We start from the raw sequence: 23,917 nt of genomic DNA on the forward strand, positions 1-23,917 counted from the left end.
TACAGAGCTTCAGCTCAACTATCACGCACCTCTGATTTTGGCCAACAGAGGGCAGACGTGTTCAAGATTTGATTGAGGGGGGAACAAAAAGTTAAATTTACAGGTTTTGGGTTTGATGTGAAATACACATAGATGTATTAATTATTGCACTCACAAATTGTTTTCACAGATCAAAACATCAATTACAACTAAAAAGTGTGCAACTTCACAGATGGCATCACCTGAGAATATATGACTTGAAACAATAAGAAGCTTTTAAATGTTGCAAACCCCAATGCCAAATCACCACCAACATAAAAGTGATTTCCTAAATTTAACAGTAGGAGAGCAGAAGAATGAAACTTCCTCCCATTTTGTTCTTGCTTCACCCTTTCAGCACCCTGAGAAAAAAGGCTTCTCACGGCTACAAAACAAAAGCTTTTGGATTTCCTGGACACATTGTCCTTCTTTCTCTACTTTTCTACAGTTTGCCTTAACACCCATACAGCACGTAGACCCACAATGCGGCAATTAACTTTTTGGTGCAATTCAAAGACCGGGTAGGGGGAAAATATATCTATTTTTAATTTGTCTACTAATGCTGGATAAATGACAATTTAATATTTGGCCCAAATGCATGTGAGATTTAGTGCATCGCTGTCTGATCTTGCCAATGTCCCTTGAAATATTTAAGAGCACTTTCTCAACAACTCCAGGGGTCTTCATGCGAGAGTGAATTTCGCTGCGAAAAAATGACGCAAGATCAACCATCACTCCACTCGACCCGTTTCTGCTGCTGGGTTCACACATGCATACGAACGGTACATGTCACTCACACATTGCTGGCTCTCTGTCGTCATGAAATATTCAACACAGTTCATTCTATTTTATGTGGCACGTAGCATATATCACATCTAAATATATCGACAAGACTTTTTTTTTTTAAAAAGATTTAAGAGGCCTCGACATGAGCGGGCGCAATAACGATGGAAGCCATCTAACCTCCATGACTCAACATTACACTCATTAGTCTGCAAACATCAATGCAATATATCAATCCCTGCAGCACATCATTTTTCAGTTCATTCAGATTTTGATTTCAAAATGAGAAAGCCTCTTTTATGCTCAGCGCAAGATGGAACTCAAATATATCAGACACAATGAAAACAGTAGAGGCCCCGGAATTGAACCCTGTGGAACACCATACGACAGTGCAACACAAATAGGATGTTGCTCATTTTTGAAAACAAAGTCTTGCTTTTATCGAGATGCACATGATCAACGTTCAGCTAAGTGTAGAAAGAAACCACAAACCTTATGAGACAAATGTTCATACACAGGAAGTGCCTCCCACTCTCTTATCCTGTGTGTGTGGTCTGTTTTTCTCTCGCTCGCTCGCTCGCTCTCTTTCAGAATGTTACTCATGGCAGTGTGTTGCTGAGCACCAGCCAGTTGTGTTTCTCCTCTCTGAGCTCACAACGCTCTCTCATCCTTTTGCTCCGCAGACACAGCGGGCACCATCTCATCTTCTTTCAGATTGTCCTCTTTTCATTTCATTTTTTTATATTTCCATTCCCTCATCATTCTGGAACACTTGTGGAAAGTATTTGACTGAGTTGTGTGGGAGTGCGTGCGTGCTCTGGTGGTTATCAGCATGGAGGCAGTGGCACTGTATACGTTTCGTGCCACCGAGGGTGATGAACTCAGTTTCAACAAAGGAGAGTTGTTAAAGGTAAGGCGGGAAAAAAATGAAGCATCTACTTTTTCATGCATGTCAAATGTTTGCATAAAACAAGTTGATATAAAAACTCCACAAACCTTGATGATGAACTGTGAGTGCATTTCTGGGGCACTTCTTTCTAGTTTTGTAACATACCAGCTGTTCAGGGCTGAAGAAGGGAGAAGAAGAGATCAAGCGGCTGGATTTTAAAAGTCTCACGATAGTGGGGGGAAGGAAAATGAATCAATAAGCTTGGCACTTGCTAGATGGACGACTGAGTAAAACTTGCAAACATTCCATACTTGCAGTGTTATTATGTAGCGCTGCATAATGGAATGGGAGATAAATTGAGATGGGGATGAAAAAAAAAAAGTTGATTGGTGTCATGGATGTTGAATAGAAGGGGGCAAATTACATAAATTGACATTGAAATACTTTTTTTTCTCATCTGTGTTATGCTTATGATTTTGTGATGTATTTTTGGTATGGTGCACACAAATCTTCACTCGTGGCGTCTTATTTAAAATTTTGAATTGAAGTGAACTGTTGATGACTCACGTTCTAGGGTAGCACAGTTAACTTTAGCAAAACAGTTTTGCTTACGTCAGTCAAAATAGGTCAGGTTCAAATCTCGGTCAAATGAATCTTTCCTATCGTCGTTGCTGACTTGTTGTGAATGGATTACTGTTTGTTCTGTTTTTATAGAGGCCATAAATCCGTTTTTTCTGTGTCCCGGAAGAGCAGTTTTGTTTTTATGTTGGAGTTTAGCCAGGTCCTGGTGTGCAGTTAGTAGAAAGGACAGTCGATTCACAATTTAAAAATAGCCCTGTTAAAAGTTGTGTTCCACTGCCAAGCCACCAAAATAAAAATCCCTTTTTCTCCAAGCAGTAAATCATAAAAGTGAAAATCGGTTTTGATGACAGTGTGTATTGTTTCATCCCAACAACATCTCATGTCCTAAAATAAACATAGTAAATCATCCACTTATTATAAATTGACCCCTTTTTACTTTCATTAACGTGAGTGTCTGAGACAATATGTGTGTCTCATTTGAGCATTTAAAAAAAAAAAAGACCAACATATTGGAAAATCCATTAACATTGAACAACTAAAGTGAGATTTTTTTTTTTTTTTAGAATGCGGGGGTGGAAATTTATTAGAAAGCAGGGTAGAAGGACAGGTAATTGAACTCCCACTAAATGTCTGCCAGTCTATCCACCCACGCCTGTCTACCCTTCTGTAAGAACACGGTGGTGTATTTTTATGCGAGTGTTCAAGGTGACACGATCAATGGACACTTAATCGACATAAACTAAATCACAAAAGGCACTTAACATTATTCTGCTTGCAAATGAGAATCAAAGCAGCAGAATGGCGTGAGAGGTGAGAAAACAGAAGAGGATGTTATTTTTACACCTTTTTTTTTTTCTTTCTTTAAAAAAAGCTTCACATGTAAGATCAAATGCTCAAACTTGATTGATCAATATGTCAGACTCTTCTAAATGCACATTTACAGTTTCATTGTTTGAGAAAAAAACCCAATACTTGATCATGACCTTTGACCCGGAAATAATAACATGGCTGTGAATCAAAATGATCCAATATTTAATTTTCCTTGCTAGATCACCAACATGGAGGATGATCCCAACTGGTACACAGCCGAGCTGGACAACAGAAAAGGCTTTGTGCCAAAGAACTATATCAACCTGCGGCCACACGCGTGAGTTCATGGAACAAACGTTGACGCATGCGTACAAGTACACGACGCACACATACGGTGCGTGGCTAAAGGAGATTCAGTCGCAGCTCCAGAAAATGGTCGATCTTAACAGCTCATTAGTGCGTGTGCGTGTGTCGCAGCTCCAGGCATCTTCTGCTCTGATTTGGACATCTGCATCCCAGCAAAAGACAAACCCGTCCTACTCATACGCTCACTTACGTAATCTTACACTTTGTGTGTGTGTGTGGTTGCTGCTGCACACCGCATTTTCATCACTGTCTCACACCAGATGGGCTCCTATTTTTTATTTTTTTCCGACATATGCTAAAGTGACAATGTTACAGCAGGCTTTGTCTTGTTAAAAAAAAAATAAATTGTAGCTTCTTAGATAGGAGGCCTTTTGCCAAAGCAAAGGTTTGAGTAAAAAGAAATTAATGTTGTGGCAACTTAAAATAGAGCTTCCACAAAGTTGTGTGCAATTTAATTTATTTTTTTAATAACTTTATAAAGATCAAGTGTCCGACAGCGGTGATCTATGCTATTGTAAGAATTCCTTTTAAATGTCATTCTCTTATGACAAAAAAAAGACAATTTGATTTAATACTTTGCAATGATTCTGTAAACACACGGCAATAAAAAAAAAAATAAAATAAAATAACCACTTTAATGTCATTGTGTTTACTTTCCAATCCCTCAGGTGGTTTGCAGGTCGTATATCTCGCGGTGTGGCGGAAAGTCGACTTCGACACCGGGAATGTGGAGCGTTTTTAGTCCGAGAGAGCGAGAGCGCTCCTGGGGAGTTTTCCATGTCGGTCAGGTAAAGAGAATTATCATTCATATTTACTCCTCTTGTAGATTTTTAAAATCTTGTATAAACTCATTCCATAGGAAGACAGTTTGAGGAGGGATGGGGGGTGTAAAAAGCCGGAAGCCTCTGGTCCCACGTGAGCTAATCTCATCTTGCACACGAGAGCATCTTGATGGCACCGATTGTAAGGCCAGGCGGGCAGTGACGGTGGTGGGCGCTTGTGATTTTGGCCCTGAGCTCAGAGGAGGCGCTAAAGTGTGCAAAAGGCGATATTTTTGGCAGTTTATCGCCATCTGCATGGGTATTGTTTGCTGGATGGTGCAGTAGGCACCAAAATTGGGTCAGGTGTGTGCGCTGACAGCTCCTCGTATCTGGGAAGACGTTTTTGGTGACAGTTACTGGTGCTTCACTCCTAACTCAGCTAAATGCAGCTTTAATATATGTTTAAATAGCAAATTTATGGTGAGGACTTAGTGTAGGAGCCAGAATTTCTGTTGGACTTTTTTTTGTCATGGTGATTATGGAGGAAAAAAAATAAAATGTGTGTCTAGCGTGAAACCACAGCAGGAAATCTGCCACATTGGGTTGTTTGGTGGTTTATTTTTAGAAAGTGGGCCAAAGTGATGGCAACCTAGACTCTTATGAAGAGACATGAGAAAAGCATTTTGCATATTTATAGTCCAAGTTATTTTGGACCAGTGTTGATCAAAGTTTCCTGGAATTATTCACAAGTGCAGTTTAGAAGTTGGAAGTTTAATGGATGCATCATGAGAATGACTAATTATGTTGTGACATTTGTATTGTAAATCAGGACTGATTATTCTAAAAAAAAAAAAAAAAAAAAGTACCGTAATTTTCGGACTATAAGTCGCGTTTTTTTTCTTCGTTTGGGTGGGGGGGCGACTTATACTCAGGAGCGACTTATATACATATATATGTTTTTTTTCACTTTTTTGGGCATTTTATGGCTGGTGCGACTTATACTCCGGTGCGACTTATAGTCCGAAAATTACGGTACTTATTACGTCTCGGAGTACTTTATTCATTCATGCACTCCCAAAAATGTTTCATGTTGATTGATTATTTTATGATATATTCACTTTTGTGATTTCTAAAAAAAGCTAAATTTACGCATGTGGTATTTAAATATGCTGTAATTGCACACACTTAATGCATTTGTACATTTTAAACCAACATCATCAACAAATGCATGCTGGGTAAAAAAGTCCTTGTCTATTACGTTAACAGGGAAACCATTTTTGAACGCCGCTTCATTATTCACACGACCTCTAATATCGCTGACTCATGCTCCTTCGGGTCGTTTGGCTTTGAGAATCTTTGTCATCACTCATCATTAGTGTCTTGTTAAAAGGAATGGGCACTTAAGGCTGTGTTTATGTTACAGTTCCATAATTTTTGCCGAGCATCGAGTAGCGTCTCAGGGATTTAGTGGAGCATGAATGTCAATTGCTAGTGGGCAATTTCACAATCATTGAGTCTTATCTAGCCAACCGTTTTGTGGATTCTGTTGAGGGGGCCACGAGGAGCTGGAGCATATCCCGGGTGACTTTTGGGGAAAAGGTGGTCTACACACCCTGGAATGGTCACCAGTGAGTCACAGGCCCCATATAACCATTCAGAGAAGTGAACCCACGCTCCTTGGACCGCAGTCTTAAGAACTGACTCAAGTCGTAATGAACCGGCAATTAAATAATTGTACTCTATATTTGCGTGCTATGAGATCAATATATAGTGCCTCTACCAAAATCATTTCAACCACATCTATTTATACATCAATTTATACATCGTTGATGCAATGCTGTTTCAAAAATGGTGCCTACAAGGTTTTTATTAGACACTCTCAGAGATGTATTGCTTTGACAATACTTTTATTATAATAATTTTTATAATAATTATTAGAATATATGTAATCTAAATAAAATATATTATTTTGTATAATTATAGAATTATCCTCATATATACCACATTAAATATAATTATAATCATTTAATTATAATATTTTTATGCGAATAAATAAATGTGCAAAAGTGGCAAAAAAAATTGCAAAATGTAGTCTGAGGTGTCAAGGCAAACAATAAGACAAAAACAAATTCAAACAGAGAAATATTATTGCCTGTACCGACCTACATATATGATATGAGTAAATATGGAATTAATTCAGAATAAATTAGACACATCTGCACACACTATCTTGCAAACAGCCCCAAAACACATGATGTCATGTTATTTGCAAGTCGCATAGTCCTCCCTGACATCATCCTCCTTTCAAAAACCTCAGTGGGTGTAGCGTTCATTTGTTACAGTTTAATCACGACATTAACACGCATGCATCGTTGCACATTGCTAACAATTAAGAAGGCGAGATTAGAGAACAGCAGCAGATAGGAAGTGAGAGCAAATTGAAGGAGGAAGTCGAGGGAAAGACAAGCAGAGCGACCTTCATGCATCTCCAATTGTGCTGGCGTCGGGTAAAAGTTGTAAAAATAACTTGGCTGTCAGGATGTCTCACCGCTTTCTATCGCGTCATCTACAGTAGGTGGCTTTCCAAATGCCAGTCTGCTTCTCACTCGCACTTTGTCTCAATCCCTCCTACAGATTTCTTTGTACGGAGAAAAAGAACATAATCTCTCAATCGCTGTGGGCCTTAATTACACTGGATAAAGAACACAAATGAGAGAGAGAGAGTGTGTCTGCATTAATGTGTGTGTACTGTTCATCACGCTGTAAGAGTTTATCGGCCAGAGTGTGTTACTTGACCTCTGGGCAGATTGTAATGATGATCCATGCATAATGATCGGAAGGACTCTACGTTGATAGTTATAGATTGCAAATATGGATTTTAGCGAAAAGGCTTGGCAGTGAATGATTGATTGCATTATTGTGGTTGATTTGTTCCCATTTGTTGAACATGTTTCATTACAAATGACACTTATTAAAGGTATTTGATTAAGGAATAATTTTTTTGGACTGGAAAAAAATATATATTTTGTTGTTTGCTTCAACCACATTGTTGTTGGGTTCGAATAGTGGGTTTTAAAATGGGTAATCAAAAATGAAATATATTAAGAGCATTTATGCCATGTCAGGAAGGTCATGTCCATCACTAAGGAGTGTCAGTTACCCAAATGGATCGGTAGGGGGCAGCAAAGTGCATCAGACGTCATCATTGGCTGATGACGTCACATCATGGTGAGAGTTACTTTTGTGGATTGAAGGGCTGCTTATTCTCACAGGTTGACTTAGTCCAATTGATAAAAAAAAAAAAAACTTTTCTCTCTCAAAGCACATCATGAAAAAGTATGACTGATTTCCCCAAATCTGCCAAGACCAATATTCGGCATCATTAAATGTAAACATTGCACCCTCCTACTCTGGGATGATTTGGGAAATAAGGGGGTGTTGAGTTGACTTTGGCTGTATGTTACAGGAGCTTATATAACGGTAATGATCGTGGTGAGATGTTCCGATTTCTAAAGATAAACTGCTAAGTTACTTAGCAACCGCCACAGGGAGCAGGTAGGAAGTGTCGGCGGAAGAAAAATGGCTGTTTAATTGCGGCATGCATTGATTTTTCTGAGGAACTAAATGAATTATGTAAATACTTTGCTCCAATAACAAATAAATAGCAGTCTCTTAAATGACATTGCAAATGAGGAAACTGTTCACGCAAATGAGCATCCCATTATGAACAACCATTAATGACATCAAAATGTTGGCTGACATGTTGGCTCTGCTTGTTATTATTTTTTTCCCATCAAACAGAACATGAGTCATTTTATAAGGCCGTTCGACAATGACCTACTTTGAATTGATTTTTAAAAAAAATATGTAAACAATTAATCAGTTGTAATAGTGACTAGCTTTAAATAAGACAAAATGACTGTCAGCAAAAAAGTGATGAAATGACAATTTTTTAAATCAATTTTTTGTGTGTTTGACAGTTATGGTGACCACGTCCAACATTTCAAGGTACTGCAGGACCGTTGCAGTCAATACTACGTGTGGGATGAGCTCTTCTCCTCCCTGAATGAGCTTGTGGAGTTCTATCATAGCAACAGTATCGCTAAAGAGAGGACCGTCTTTCTGCGAGACCCCGAACACTTTGCAAGAGTGAGCACGTGACCTCGATTTTAAACATGATTCCTTTTATAACATATTTTTTCTAAAATATACTAAATATAAATACACAGAGCCCATTTGACATTCCATCAATGTCCTCCAGAAATCTCGATACACTGTGTGTCCCTCTTTAATAAATGTTTTTATATTTTAACATTTAATAGAACATCACAGACGGATTCATTTAACAGTTTTGTCATACGTCATACCGGGAAATGTTTTTTTTTAACCCTCAAAGAGGTGTGGGCAGGTCGAACATATCAAGTCAAATAAATGTTTGTGTGCCCTTCATTTTTTTTTGGTCTCATTTCATTCTGTCATGTCACATTCAATGTCATTAACAAAACATATCTGTCCCATGTGTGCTTCCTTTATTGTCTTCCATCTGCTATGTGAGCAAATGTGCTCATATTTCTAAAATGATTCCAAGACTAATTTGACCATTAGAAGACACAGTGACATTGAAATAAATAAAATAAAATAAATATAGCCCTTGAATCAGACCAAAGATTCTGAAGCTCCCATGATGTTATTGTGAAGTCAAAAGCGGAAAGTGGAATGGCGAAAGTCAACAAGGTTTGATGATGTCCTCTGTTAACACCTGCAGATCACGATTGACAGGGTGGAGTCTGTCCGTAATCCCCGCTCACACGCACAACCATGTGGCTTGACGGGTTGCTGTGGTAGCAAAGTGTCAATCATACGTCAAGCATCCAAATAAGGTCGTCTCATGCGACACACCTATGAACTAGAAGCGCCCTAGTTTATACCATAAAAGGAAATCAATGAGATCATATCAACACGGTGGAAAATGAATTTGAAAGATGAATCGGTTTTTTTGTTTTCTTTTGCCCCTCACAAGACGCTAAATTAGGAAATCAATTGAATATAATAGCACACAGTTGAGCCACTAACACGATCTGGAGCCGTTCAGAATCAATATTTATCTACTAAAAAAATCAACACAACACATTCCCCACTCAGCATCTTGAATTCCGTGCCTGCGTTTGAAGATAAAAAATTCATGCAACGAAAGGTCATCTCCTATGTCCTTGCACTTGACGTGCCTCCACTTTCTTGATGAATAGACACATTACGACGAGCATTTTTTTTTGGCGAGGGGGGGGGCATTCATAACATGCCTGGCACGCAGATCTTCGTCAGTCATTTACATATCAGCCTTGCTCCATTTTAGGCCTGGCAATTCAATATTGACGATAATATGTAATATTACACAAATAATTCAGCTTTGTTTGGATCAAATGTGTGACCACCAGTTAAATGTGTTTTTGTGTCATTTTCTTTCCAAACTAATTCCAAATGAGCTCATTACCCGGCACAAGATCACTCCTTATCTCATCATGGCAGGATGGCAAATGTTTTTTTCTTCTTCTCGCTTTTCCCACCCACCCCCAACGCCCACCCCTCCATCCTCATATGCCCTCGAGCCACAACGCGTCCACTTCTAACAGAAAATGGAAAAACTTGCTTGACATTTTAGAAAGCAGACTACACTGCATAACCTTGAAGTCATTTGTGTTTAGGGTGAATTTTGACAAGAAGCCAAATGACCAAACATAAAGCACAAACTATTGGTATTTCTTCCAGGCTTGATTCTCCCTCTTAGTTCACATCTACTTTCCTCAACAGAAGTGCAACTGACAGGTCACTGAGGTTGAAATTGCGCTACTTAAAATAGTCACTTTTCTCCAGCTAACCAGTTTATACTTTGCCGGCCTGCAGAGATCAGAGGAGGCTGATGGCCAGCGGAAAAGTAACTTGTTTTTTGTGTGCACTTAAAGACAAACACAGTTGGACAGAAAGGCGATGAGGTACATTTTATTGAAGGCAGTTTTATTTTTAGTGTATAGGTGTGTGATCTTATCTCGGCATCGCACGGCGTTTGGCTAGCTGTGCCTTCGCTCTCGATTTTTGTCAATTTTTCTCTGCGAGCGGCTCCCCGCTGATAAAAGCTGTGTGCTCTCAAATAAGAAACAAAGCGTAAATTGACTTCTGGAAAGAGTCGTAGCAAACCACAGATTTTTTTTTCCAAATTCAAATGAGTCTAAATCACAGGTGTCAAACCTAAGGCTCGGGGGCCCGCCACATAATTTTATTTGGCCCGCAAAGACAAATTGTGCATCAATTTATATGTTAATACTAAAATTACAAATTGTCTTCACTTTAAAAACATACCGATATTGCTGGCAATTTTTATTACAGTTTGGACTAGTCCCTGATTTCAAAACTAAGTTATTCATCAATTTGTTGTGTAGCATAAACTGTATATAATATATATAATATAATCTCGATTTTTCACCGTGAGCTGCTTGCAGCCCCCAAACATTCTGATACTCAACTCGACGGTTATGAGTCATCACTGAATATTTATTTCAATGTGTTGCTCTCATTCTGTGCTTGGTTAGAACTCGCTCTTCTGTTGACTTATTTCAATTGATTCAAATAATAATGAAATAAATGAAAATGTCAAAGCATTAGCAAAGAAGTGAACTTATTGCATCTGCAACCATTCATCTCTACGAATGAAATATTATTCCATGCAATCATAGTTTGCAAATATACAGACGCCCAATTCGTTGTTTGTCTTCAAACTGATCTTTCCTTCTTCGTCCTTCCGCTTGTGACTTCCTGCTCTATCTTTCTCGATCTCTCTCGGCAGCGTCCTCACCATGCCCACGCTCTCTTCGACTTCAACCCTCACCACCCCTCGCAGCTCCGTTTCCTGCGGGGTGACGTCATCGAGCTCATTGACTGCTCCGACTCACTGCGCTGGAGGGGCCGTTGCCATGGACACGTGGGCTACTTTCCTCCGGAGTATGTCCAGCCCGTTTACCATTGTCAGTGAGCCCACACATATAAGTGGGCCTTCTCATCCACGTCACTTCCACCGCTTCTCTGTTCTTGGCTACCAGTCATCTTTTGGAGCAGATGGCCTGGAGATTGACTAGTGATGCAATCATTTAAAAAAAAAAAAACTTCTGTTGACCACTTCCTGGGCAAAACCTGACCAGCTGTGACTGGCACAACATCTACTCCAGTTCCATAGAATCAGTAACACCATTCAAGGCGTGTAAACAACTTTTTACTCCACTAATGCACCAGTAGAAATTTTTGATCCAAACCATTCTATAATATACCGGGTTTTTTTTCGGCATATCCACAATGTTTGTGGAGAGCAATGGAAGTTCATGTACGATTTTTCCCGAAATACTTGAAGAGCACATTGAATTGTATGATAGTGTGAATAGGCCCCAAAAAGAGAATCACAAATTGTACCCTGTTTGAACTGTAAATCAGACCAGTTGTGTGTGGTTTTCTTTTTTTTTGTATATAATGTTGTATTTACCATATCTTAGTAAATTCCTGGTCAAATAAAAAATTGTATAAATGTTTTCGGTCACAGCAACTAACTAGAGAGAGTCACAGAGTATTTCATGACAAATGTGAGTCATTTAAATAAATTCTCTTCTGAAGACTGATCATTACTGTTGCATTCTAGCTTCCGGTGATTAAAAAAAAAAAAGTGGGGTAGCTACATATGGCCTCTTAGGAACTTTCCTGTCTAATTAAGACTGGTCAAGCTTATTTGCGTCGGTGCTTTGACGTTGTAGAAAGAAGTCATTCCATTATGTAAATCATATTCAAAAGCCTGACACACAAAGTACTCTGATGTTTTTTTGCGGATGGATTACAACAGGATGAAAGAAGGGTTGGCAATTTAATATGCTCTGACTGATTACAAGTACCAAAGTAATGGAGCGAGCAAATAGGCGGTGATGTAAGAAGGGCGGGGCAATGCTGAGAAGTGACACGTACTGCTTATGGAAAACAAGGCACATACGCAAACACCCAATAGCAAATGCGATTTAAAAAAAGTTAATATTTGAACAGACTATTTTTTTTTTTTATTCAAACAAAAATTATATTTTAATGCTAATTAATTTAGAGAACAAATGTGTCATCCACATATTATTCAACAGATTTAAATGAGCTGCGTACGAGTAAGCGCATTCTGGGAATCGTAATATCAGTAGGAGGAAATTTTTCTGTTATTTCACATCCATATTCATGCAAATTTTGGTCACGTCTAAACTTGTCAGGGACTGTTTCAAGTGTAATTTGCATTTTGCTCTTTAAGGAAATGTTGAGTTGCACCATGCAAGTCTATCATATTGTTTTCATTAATTTAGTAAGTCTACGATGGGCTTATCTGGTACATTTAAATGTGTGTATGTTTTTATTTCACCTTTCTGTCATTCTTTGAGTAAGTTAGCTGATGTTTTAGCATCAGAAACACACACACACACACACACACACACACACAATCCTGCCATTTTGAATAACGCAGTTGTCAGTTGACTGGTGCTATGTTAAGAATGTGGTGCTGATTCTCTCACCAGGATGTCAGATTTCAACTGGGGTAGGAAATGAGGTCACATTTGGAAATCCCCTTCGGCCGCATCATTTCAGATCAATTATTTTTCAGTCTCATATTTCCTCGTTTGTTTTTTTTTACTTGACTTTCACGGGGGAGTTTGGATGCTGTCAAAAGGTGTGACAAAAATAGCTCTTATTTCATTTATGCTTTAAATAGAATTTTGCCGAGTCATTTCAAAGCACGCGAGAAAAAAACAAATGCTCTTTCTGTGTGTCACATATTTACTTCACTGCTGACATCAACAAGCAACACGCAAAAAAAGAACCTGCGACACGTGGCAAAATGTCACAGCAGTTAAATAGGGTTGCGGTGAAAGAGAAGCTAAGGCGGAAGAGAAGCAAAAAAAAAAAGAAGGGAATGCAGGGAGGAGAAGCAATACATCAACAGCAGACATGCGGGTGATAAAGTGAGAGGCAGCAGACGGGAAAGTGTCAAAGCGAAGAAGTCACTAATATTCTTGGGAAGTGAAGCCGAATACAACAGAAAAATGTGAAACCAGTTGGACCGACTTTGCAGCTTTCAGCAATCGTATGACAGGACGAACAGCACACGTCACATAAGTTGTACAAATGCTTCAAGTGTTCAAACAATTAATTAGAGTGAAGTAGGCGGCTTAGCACGGTTGCTTTTATGAGATCCGGTAATAGAGGGGAAAAAAATGGAACATTTGTCCTCAGGCATTCTATGGCAACATTTTCATTGTGTGGTATAATTTCATGAAATTTGTCCAACTTGATCTAACAGATAATAATGACTGTGTAAACAATCCTTACACAGCTAAAAAAAAAAAAAAGAAGAACTCAGTCATGGAGTCAGCACTTTGGCTGGCTCCCTGAGGTTTGGTTTGACCTACTTTTTAAAAACCTAATAATAATACATTTCTTATATCCCGACTGGTTCTTTAAGAGACACAAAAACATAATGTTGTTAAAAGAAGATATGCCGACTATACTGATGTCACTTCTCACTATCTTATGACATTTACTTGCACCGAAACAGACTATCATGTGACAATAATCGAGCCAGCTACATTGGTCTTGCTTCTTGAAATTTCTCCAAGGAAGTTTAAATCTGGAAAAAAAGAAGAAAAAAAACAGCCTAGGCAACTTGTGACGGCTTGTTTTGTTCTCTTCCCTTCTTAGTAGGTCTTTATTAGAAGTGCTGACATTTAGTCAGCTGAGGCATGATGTGGGTTGCCAGCGCCCGAGGCAAACTGTCTACATAACAATAACAAACATATATAATATAGTCAACATTACCCATTGTTACTGCTAACTATAGACTATCAATATTTATCATTTATGTGATTGTAACCAATGCAGCACATACATTATTTCATTCTCAGCCACATCTGAAATGATGAAACAATTTACTGTTACTCTGCTTCCTGTCAAATAAAAATCTATCCCTTAAAAAAATCCCTTAAAGCAGGGGTGACGAACTCATTTTTTTCGCCGGCCGCATTGCAGTCAGAGCTTCTTTCGGAGGGCCATTATGACTGTCAACCCAAATAAATGTATGAGCACCTCATATTATATACAGTAAAAGCTACAAAACAAACTGACAATTAATGTTTTCAAATCAGACAAGTAAAAACTGGTCAAATATTTAAAAACAAAAGCTATTATTAAAAGTGAAGACAATTTGCAATTCTAGTAATGACACGAATTTGATGCACATAAAATGATGTGGCGGGCCGTATCTGGCCCCCGGGCCTTGAGTTTGACACCTGCGTAAATAAGCCTACAACACCTCATAACGTCACCAAAACGTTTCCAGACACTCTAAATGATTATGTGCTTCATTTTCAAAACCTCTGCGGTTCCCATGCTGGAGCAGGAAGGGGAATTCTTTAAAGAACAGGTAAAACATTGCCGCAGGTTTCTGCTGGTGGTTTTCAGCATCGCCACTAATGGTTTAATGAATCACTTAAAGGGGATGGGTGCCTTTCTTTTGTATCGGAGTCCCTCCTAAAATCTTTTTCCTCCACCCAGTGCAAGAAATCGCTGCGGGTCACAAAGGTGTGTCGGGTGTGTGTTTCACTGACACCTGTCGGGCGGTTCCTCGGTAGAGGCGTGACCGACGCGCTCGCTCGCTCGCCGGCCGGTCGGGCTGAAGTGTTTCTTCCTCATTGTGAGATGCAACGGGATCGGCTCTTCATGTAACATGGAAGTTCTTTCCATGACAGTATTAGAAGAAGTCATTTTTAATCATCCCGTGTGATTCAAACGATCAAATTTCACGCAGCTAGGACTTCACGAACTTTTTTGGAAACTTCCGTTTTGTTCTTGATTGTTTTTTTTCTCGCTTTCGTTTCATTATGGCTCTGTCTCAAATTCAGTGCCTGGACGATAACAACGTGAACCCCCGGACAAATGAGTCCAAACCGGACTTTTTGTACAGCGAGGACCAGAGGCTCGCTCTGGAGGTTCTCCTCCGCGAAGGTCGCGAGCCCTTCCACAAGTTCGTGGAGGAACGCCAAATACGGAGCTTCCTTTCGGACCTGGAGCAGGAAATGCTCACGAAGACCATGGAGCCTTATGACCCTGGCTCAGACCTCTTCCCGGAGGATGCAGAGGAAAACGAGGACCCATTGTCGCAACACTACTGGCCCGACTTATCGGACATGTCCATCCCGCAGATGGACCTGGGTTGGCCGCATACTGAAGCTTACCGCGGGGTGACGCGCACCACCGTGTACACGCAACCACCGCTGGAGGGTCAGACGCACATTAAGGAGATTGTCAGAAGGATGATCGCACAGGCGCAAAAGGTGCTATAAACTTCTTTTTTTTTTTTTTTTTTGGTGCAATTTCCTACATTTGCGTGCACTTAACATGACTTTGCAAAGTAGCACGGCGCCATCGCTTAAAGTCATGCTTCAAATGGAACTGTTATAAATACAGTATGTGGTTGCTGCACTAATATAACATTTAAAAACAAATTTAACTCCTAAATAGCAGAATTTCATGTGTGCTACCTCAACGAATGAAGTCAGTAGTTCCCATAAAGCTCCCCTTTGACAAAAAGCAACTATTCAGAACTTTAAATTGGCCATTGACGAGAATATGTTCCAAGTGGTCTGACCTTGAACGTGATGAGCACTGGTTTGACCTTGATGGCTATACCAAACAAATAAATGGGGGTTAGAAGTAACCTAATTCCACAGGTCGACAACATAAACAGGGAAGTGTTCTATTATTGTGTTTTTTTGCTGCCTTTCATTTCTAAATCCAAAATATGAACCTGTCATAGTGTTGTAGGCTGTAAGTTCGAGTTCAGAGTCCAAACTTAAGCAACTCAGTGAGACAGTGTAAAGTGCGACATGATTAATCAGTCTTATCTAAAGTGGTTCTCAACTGTTGCTACTCCAGGATTTGCAGTTTTCTTTTGACACTAACTCGTGACCCACTTTTATAAAATTTAAAAAAAATGGAAAAAATATTTATTATTATTTCATTTTTTTTAATTTGATTTTGTTTGTTATTTTCCCAAGTCAGAGCTGTGATACAAACTAAATATCTGACTGTACTGGCTGTTTTCAGTTTATGAGTAAGTTCTATTCTTAGGGCAGTGGCATTATCCATTTTTACCAACTTCCAGTAAGGCAATAGTAAAATCAGAATTACAGTACTATAAATCTCGATCAAATTTGTATTCATATGAAAAAACACTTCAAGGCCATACGAGTCAAATATTCCAATAAATAACAGAGCAGGCTTTTTTGTGGTACCATAAAACGAGTACTACCGGTCGGAAAACCAGCAATAATGTGAATCACGAACCATGTTTGTGTCCTGCCCCACTTGTTATGAATCACCTACCTAAGAGACTAAAGGAATCTCCTTCCTGTGCCTTCATGCTTTGTTAATTATTTGCATAAGTGTGCATTATGTAACGTCACTAACAGTCATCATATGCCAAAACGCAGCATTGGTGTTTTCACTAGTCTTAAACAAAATCCGTGGAAGCATTTGAATCCAATTTTCTTTTTTTTTCTCCAGGTCATTGCTGTTGTAATGGACGTCTTCACCGATGTTGACATCTTTAAAGATTTGATCGATGCTGGATTTCGGAGGAAGGTTTCTATCTACATCTTGTTGGAAAGCACATCATTACCTCATTTCCTGTCTATGTGTCAGCGAGCCAACATGCACGCAGGACATCTTAAGGTACACTATGTATTATATCATTAAGGGCTTTATTAGTGTGGCAAAATACATTGGGAATAACTACTGTAAGATTAATATTTTAGAAAAGTCTTTATAACCTCATAACTTGGATGACGGCGGATGGAAAAGCTAATAAAAATTTTATTGGAATTGCACCCCAGGCAAAATTGTCACACATTTAAAAAGAAGTTAGTGACTTCACGATTCTTGAATCATCATTGGCTTCTAAACAACGCTGTTAACTTTTACAATATGAGGTAGAAACGTAGAAAAGAATGAGGGCACGTGCATGGATTTATTTAAGAAGAGAAAAAAAAACAGTCACACTCAAAGTCTTTGGAGGAATGAAAAGAAAGCACAAAGGCAGCCAGACAGGATTCTCAGTACCATCTGCTTCTGGATTACCAGAAAAAAAAAAAAAAAAAGCAGAAAATGCAAGTCTCGTGAGGGATCCGAGGCTCGATAAAGCTTGCGCATGACAGCCAAACATGACAAGTGAGCTCGGCTCAGCGTTTGCCAAGTCGGCTGCTTTTCTGACCGATTTACTCTGGCAACATCTGCCTTCATCAACTCTCAGGATTCTCACAATTCCCAGCTGCATTTATTTATTTATTTTTGCATATTTGTGATGCCTCTGTGTTTGTTTACAACACAATGCAACGAGATGATCTTGTAAATGATCCTATTTTACACAACGTTCTTTCTTTAACGCCCAAAGGCTCCAAATAAAATCTGCTGAGTTTGCTTATCACGCAAAGGAATGCACAAAGGGGAAGAGAAAGCTGTGATCATAAGGAGAGCAAAGGGGAATTTTTCACAAGACCGTGTCATGTCGTGACAAAGGAAGATATTGTCCCGGTCTTTAAACTGAATGTCCTGTTTTCAAAGGCACTCATCACAAATACAGCTTTCAATTATTTTCAATTTACAGTGACTTTGTTTTCCTAGCATACATCATATGACCAATAATATTTCGTATTTTTAAATCATAGCACCTTCGGGTACGCTGCACAGAAGGAACAGAGTTCTACACTCGCTCCTGCACCAAGGTGAAAGGTCGACTGGGACACCGATTCATGTTCATCGATGGAGACAAAGCCGTATCTGGATCTTTCAGGTCAGTTTAATTGACATGTATGCTTGAGAGTGACAAATCAATTTTTTGTCATCATCTCTCATCTTTTGTATTTTTGGTTTGACAGTTTCACCTGGATGTCCTCACGACTGGACAAAAACCTGGTCACCGTGGTTACAGGCCAGGCAGTGGAAGCTTTTGATCACGTCTTTCGCCATCTTTACGCCACCTCAAGATTTGTTGATCTCCAGCAAGTCGCCATGGATCCAGAGCCTGAGCGTGAACCCCTCCCACACCTTGAACCTGTTGTGCTTTCTTCTACGAATCTAACACAGAAAATGTACAACCCCAAATATGCTTTACTTGGAGAAAATACGAGCGCTACCAGCCCCAAAGAGTCCCAGACAACAGAGGTGCCGGATACTAAGAAGAGAAGGCGAGGAAAAGGAAGTAAAGAACCCATGCAAGAAGAGGAATGCATCCATCCTGGACTTTTAAATCTAGAGAAGGCATACTTGATCCCTTACTTGCCCACCTGGCCCGAGCCTGACCCCCCAAGAGACGTTATCGGTTTTATAAACATCATGGATATGAACAGACCGACTCAAGTGCATCTGCAACGCTCCGAGAGGTTTGAAGTCAGTCAAGCGATTCGCTTCAAAGATCCTTTCACCATGCCCAAAGAACCCATGCCAGAGGTTGCTAAACCGAGAGAGACTCATACGAAAATTGAGGAGAAGACAAATCCTCCACCATCCCAAGATCGGATCCAAGTTAAAGAGTCGATATATGATCGGTTGCAGCGCGTGGATTCCACTGACAAACTTGAGCTTCACTCACTTTCACCTGTTCACGGTATACACTCAAATTCATCAACAGGTCAAAATGAAGGTCAAACCAAGTCCAGCAACATTGAACACATCCATCGTAGTACCGGTAATCTCGAACCCGCCTCCGAACAAAGGAAATCGTCAGAAATTCGGACTGCTGCCCAAACCCTTAACCTGCCAAGCCCCGCTGACTCAAACTCCAGAACAGAACACACAGAAACGAAAACCACACATCCGGTGGAAGCTAATCATACCGAGTCATCACATAGCACCTCGAAAAGTCACACCTCCCACCCCTCCTCTTCCTCATCATCAAGCTCAAGTAATCAAACCCTGAAAACCTATATTACCCACCCGACTACCAAAGACAGGAATATCAGCAACGGCCCGAGCACGCCAAATAGAAGCACTCTTCAGAGGTTGAACAGCCTGACCAAAGATGAAGAAGCCATCCACAAGTCGGCTGGAGAAATCAAGTCTGCGCCTAAAATGCCTGAAAATAGTAACAGAAAAATGGGATTGCAGAAAGATGACACAAAGAGTGACGCCTTCAAGAAAAATCAAGAGGGTAAACAAAAAGAAACCTCTGCAGACAATCAGAATAAAAAATCCGTCGGACTACATGATCGAAAGGGAGGAACTCAAGTGGTCTCGGGGAACAAAAAACAAATCCAGTCAGATGCTTCTTTAGCACCAAATAGCCAAAATGTGAAGACTCCAAAAAATACTTTAGATGACATAAAAACGCTGAGACCAGTCGACTGTGATGGAAGTTCAAAGACGGTAGACGACCTTGAAAGCAAGGCTACATCGAAACAGCTCACCGATCCCGATTCTCGTAAAATACTGAATGAAAGTGAATCCAACAAGAAAACGTACCATGTCAAAGAAAACAAACCCCAACGAATATCTTACAGTCAAAGTTCCCCGTTGACTATGTGGGAGCGGATCCAAGCCGCGACGATTGAGACGTCTACCGACAGGACGGACGCCGCGTCGACAAATTCTTCTGATAATACCGCAAACTCTGCAAAGAAGAGCATCAGGAGACTCTCGCTAGACTCCCCGCAATCTCCGAAAGAACAAACGCCAGAGAAAGCCGTCCAATCGACAAAGAGAGAACTACGGTCAAGTTCGGCCGTCAGACGCACTTCTGCTGATTTGCCTTCACGTATTCCGACATTGGAGACGACTGTTGGGTATCGCCCGGGAGCTCTATCGAGAGATCGCTCGAGACGTCTCTCGAGAGATCGCTCGAGAGATGACTCCAAGCGTTCCTCCACCTCTGAGGAGTATGTCGAATGTAGCGACTCGCCAATCAAAGAGTTTGAAAGACACGGGAAAGCGGATACCGCCGACGACACGGAAACAAATACGTCGGACAACGCTACGTCAAGTTCTTTATTCCTAGACTACACCGCGTATGTTGCGTTGTTTGACAACAAAACCAAGCCGACCTCAAGCAAAGAGACGCAAGGTCTTGAGAAGAAAGTGAAAATGAGGGAGAAGGAGGACGTGAGAAGTAGAGAGAGCGGAATCAAAAAGACGTCCAATCGAGATTCCAAAGGGAAAGAGAGGTGGAGTGTTGACGAATTAAAGTCAAAGACTTTGGAGAAAGAAAAGGAAGCCCAAAACCAAGCTCTCGGGAGAAAGTCGAGAACTCGGAAGGGATCGGGATCCGGCAATGTGGACAACAGAGATGGGTCGGCTAAAGAGGTCGCTGGTCAGAAGGTATGACGGCTACGTTTACATGCGCTCAATAAAATCCGTTTACATGCGGACACAGTTATACGTGGGGTTTGTCATCGATTGGAATATCTCAATGGATGAAGTCACGCAAATAGATTCTTACGTTCTACCGTCAATAAAGCACGTTATATTCACGTCACTCAACACAGGAATAAAGCAGTTTGATTTTGCACCGTGGCGGATATTTCTTTCCCGTCAATAACTTCCTTGGAGATCCTATTCAGGTTGTACAACAATGCTGACGCTAGACTTTTGAGAAGTGCACCAACATTCTCGTCGAAAGCAAATGACCTTCTTCCTCATTCCCCCGAAAGCTACCTCAGCACAGGAACTGAGTAGAAACGATCAAGTTGAATTCCGTATTCCGTTATCCCGTATACTACATTGAGACTTCAATTATCCGAGCAGGTTTCGGTGATGTGGCAGAAAACAGGACCACTTGTCAACTTGCTTCCAGAGATGTTTTCGTTTTATTCTCAGGGCAACCAAACAAAGAAGACTTTTAAATACAGCTCCGACAGTTAATTAGATGAACTTGCTTTTCCGCCACACTGTCTGACTGGTTCAGCCAGACAGTTCAGCAACAAGACGACACGCCTAAGAGTTGTTTTCAATCGCTCCAGAACAATAATGAAGACGGCGACAAATTACATTGATTGATATTTGTTCGCACATTCGCATCAATAACGAGTTGCTTTTGAAAGTCTTGTCACAAGATAACATTTAAAAATCAAACAGGAACATTGTATTGTTTGTTTTTGTGACTATTGGGCTATTTTCCAGTCGACGCTTATGGTGCACTTTACATTTAAAGTACATTGAAGGTAAATATTCTGTTTTACAGAATGTTCTGTTACTCTGCTATTGTTATCACGGTACGTGCGTTTTTTTTTTTTTTTTTAAATGATTTAGTGACTTAAGAATTCAAGTTGTGTTTTCTTTCTTGTTACTATTTATATATTCACAGTTGTCTTGGCAGAAAAAGAACGTCTATGTACAGATAAAAAGGCAACGTTTGAGTTTGAAAGTGATCTGTCTTTGTTTTCAGGACAAATAAAGCCGTTGAAGACGTCAATGAAACGGCTGCTATTTATTGACTGAAACTTTTTTTGCATCTCAAATGTTGTGTAAATGAGGATTAGTGAGTTGATTTATTCCAAGCAGGAAATGTGTTATACTAATTGAACGTTACCATGAACATATACAACAATTCAAAAGTAAAGACTCCATTATTTATTTTTATTTTTTAGGATTTCAGGTGCATATTTCCCAAACCGTTCTTCCGACAATAGGCAAAAATACTTTTTGACTCTAGAAAGTCAGGTGACCTCAATTCTTCGACATTAGCTCTTAAATCATGGATGACTTCTTCTGAGCAGCTCGGAAAAGACTCTGCAAACTGACTTAAATCCAAAAAGCATGCATGCCTCAAGGCGGAACAAGCAGGGACGGATTAAATATCTAAGAAGTCGATCTAGCCGTCTTTTTCATGTTCAGCCCTGTCTGGAGTGTCTTAAATACGGCTTCAGTGTTAATCCGCCGTCCCATTCTTTGAATGCATATTGAACCACATTGTAGTTAATATTCCATTTAGATCGTTTCAACAAGCAGAGGGAGGACGTGCAAGTTGTATAAATAGATGGAGCGGGGATGGGCACATATTGATGCTATCAGCTAAGACCGATGACGGATAACTTCCAAAGAAAAGCAAGCCATCTATTGTCTGGACTGATACGTTTGTCAAACCTGAACAGGGAGTTAGGCGAGGCCACGCTGCGAACTCATGTGCAAAACATCCTGCAACTCCCGGAATTGGATGCAGCTCGCATTCAAATCGACATTTGGATGGCAATCATCTCGTCTCCCCGAAGCCATTTACATGGTGATGAGAGACTTGACTTTGCCATCAGACTCACTCGCGTCTCATCAACAAACATAGGAGAGGAGATTCTACTCAATGGAGATGGGATGTCAAGGATGGCGCCGATAAAGACGAGCAAACACGTTATGCTCCGAGTCATCCATCCAACCGGGCCTTCCGAGCGCTTATCATAAATAATCATTCCTGACATACTCGTCCTTCGGCGTGATGATGATGATCCAACAGCCGCAAAGAGATACGAAGATAACAAAACACACCATCGCTAGAAATACCCTACCACACATGATATGAATTAATTGGCGTGTACACCAATCAAGGATTTCATTCATGACATTAACGTGGAATGAGTCACTCAATCCAAAGGCTGATGAGATTTTCAATCAGCTTTCTGATCATGCACACGCGGGTCAGTGCAAATGTTTTCTTTTCACAGACGACGGGATGCAGGATGAATATGTTTCAAAAAATATTTTAAGATCACCGCTGAGTCAGACGCTATTGTCACGCAAAGAACAGCTTTGACTTGCAGATGCCGCACGACAACAGCTGGTTTGAAGATGTGACGGGGGCAAAGATCAGTCTGCTGAGAAAGCAGCCAAGCGGGATTAATGCTGAACAATTCGGAAAGTACCAAAAATGGCTTTTTAGGCACACTTTCCACCCGGGGAAAAAAAACTTCCAAGTGGCACGGAAGCTGACTTCATGTGTTTTTTTCCAGAGGCCATACCTGTGCTAACTTCATCTGGCAGAGTGTCCAATCGACTTACAGAGAGAATTTGAATGTGGCACGAGATGAAACTTGAATTGTTATAAAAAAAAAAAAAAAAATGGAGATATTAATAAAAGGCAACTGAATTTCACAAATGACATCATATGAAAGCAAACAAATGGAATTGTGCCACTTGGGCCATAAACCGAGCTGTGATTGGTCGTTACCTGAGTCCCAAGGCATTGTGATGTCATTTTCAGTCGACAGCAAGTGGCAAAATGGTCGCCCACCTCGAGACAAAAAATAAAATAAAAGAGATTTTCATATTCCAAAAACACAATATTAATCACACTACCATGTTTAGACTAGTGGCAGTGTATAAAACATGTCATTGAAAAGCCAATTTGTTTTCTCGACTTGCTCTTTATAAATTAATTAACCTACTTCACACAAAAAAAAATCAAACAAATAGAAGTCTTGGTAATGCAATGTAAATGATTCCCTGTAAGTGTACCTAATAAAGTGGCCTGTGTAAAGTCAGAGCAGAAACTCACATTGATGACTCAACCTGCTTGTTTCTCATTATGCTGAATCTAAATACTGTGTCACACCTAAATGTGAGTCCCGCTCTGACCTCTCATTGAGGTCAAACAAATTCACGGAAGACTGTGGAA

At 40.1% G+C, this 23,917-nt stretch overlaps 2 protein-coding genes across 2 annotated transcripts; both read left to right on the forward strand.

The window, feature by feature from the left end:
- Positions 1-676: 676 nt before the first annotated feature.
- grapa (GRB2 related adaptor protein a) lies at positions 677-11,867 on the forward strand. The gene is made up of 5 exons (XM_037256635.1): positions 677-1,711; positions 3,322-3,419; positions 4,117-4,236; positions 8,190-8,358; positions 11,048-11,867. The coding sequence occupies exons 1-5, from the start codon at positions 1,634-1,636 to the stop codon at positions 11,231-11,233; spliced, it is 651 nt and encodes a 216-aa protein (XP_037112530.1). The 5' UTR covers positions 677-1,633; the 3' UTR covers positions 11,234-11,867.
- Positions 11,868-14,835: 2,968 nt separating this feature from the next.
- Positions 14,836-21,727, forward strand: LOC119125782 (protein FAM83G-like). The gene is made up of 4 exons (XM_037256624.1): positions 14,836-15,599; positions 16,831-16,998; positions 17,991-18,115; positions 18,201-21,727. Exons 1-4 carry the CDS (start codon positions 15,147-15,149, stop codon positions 20,638-20,640), a joined length of 3,186 nt encoding a protein of 1,061 aa, XP_037112519.1. The 5' UTR covers positions 14,836-15,146; the 3' UTR covers positions 20,641-21,727.
- The last annotated feature ends 2,190 nt before the right edge of the window (positions 21,728-23,917 follow it).

This window comes from Syngnathus acus, chromosome 8 (assembly GCF_901709675.1).
Source record: "Syngnathus acus chromosome 8, fSynAcu1.2, whole genome shotgun sequence".
Classification (NCBI taxonomy): Eukaryota; Metazoa; Chordata; class Actinopteri; order Syngnathiformes; family Syngnathidae; genus Syngnathus; species Syngnathus acus.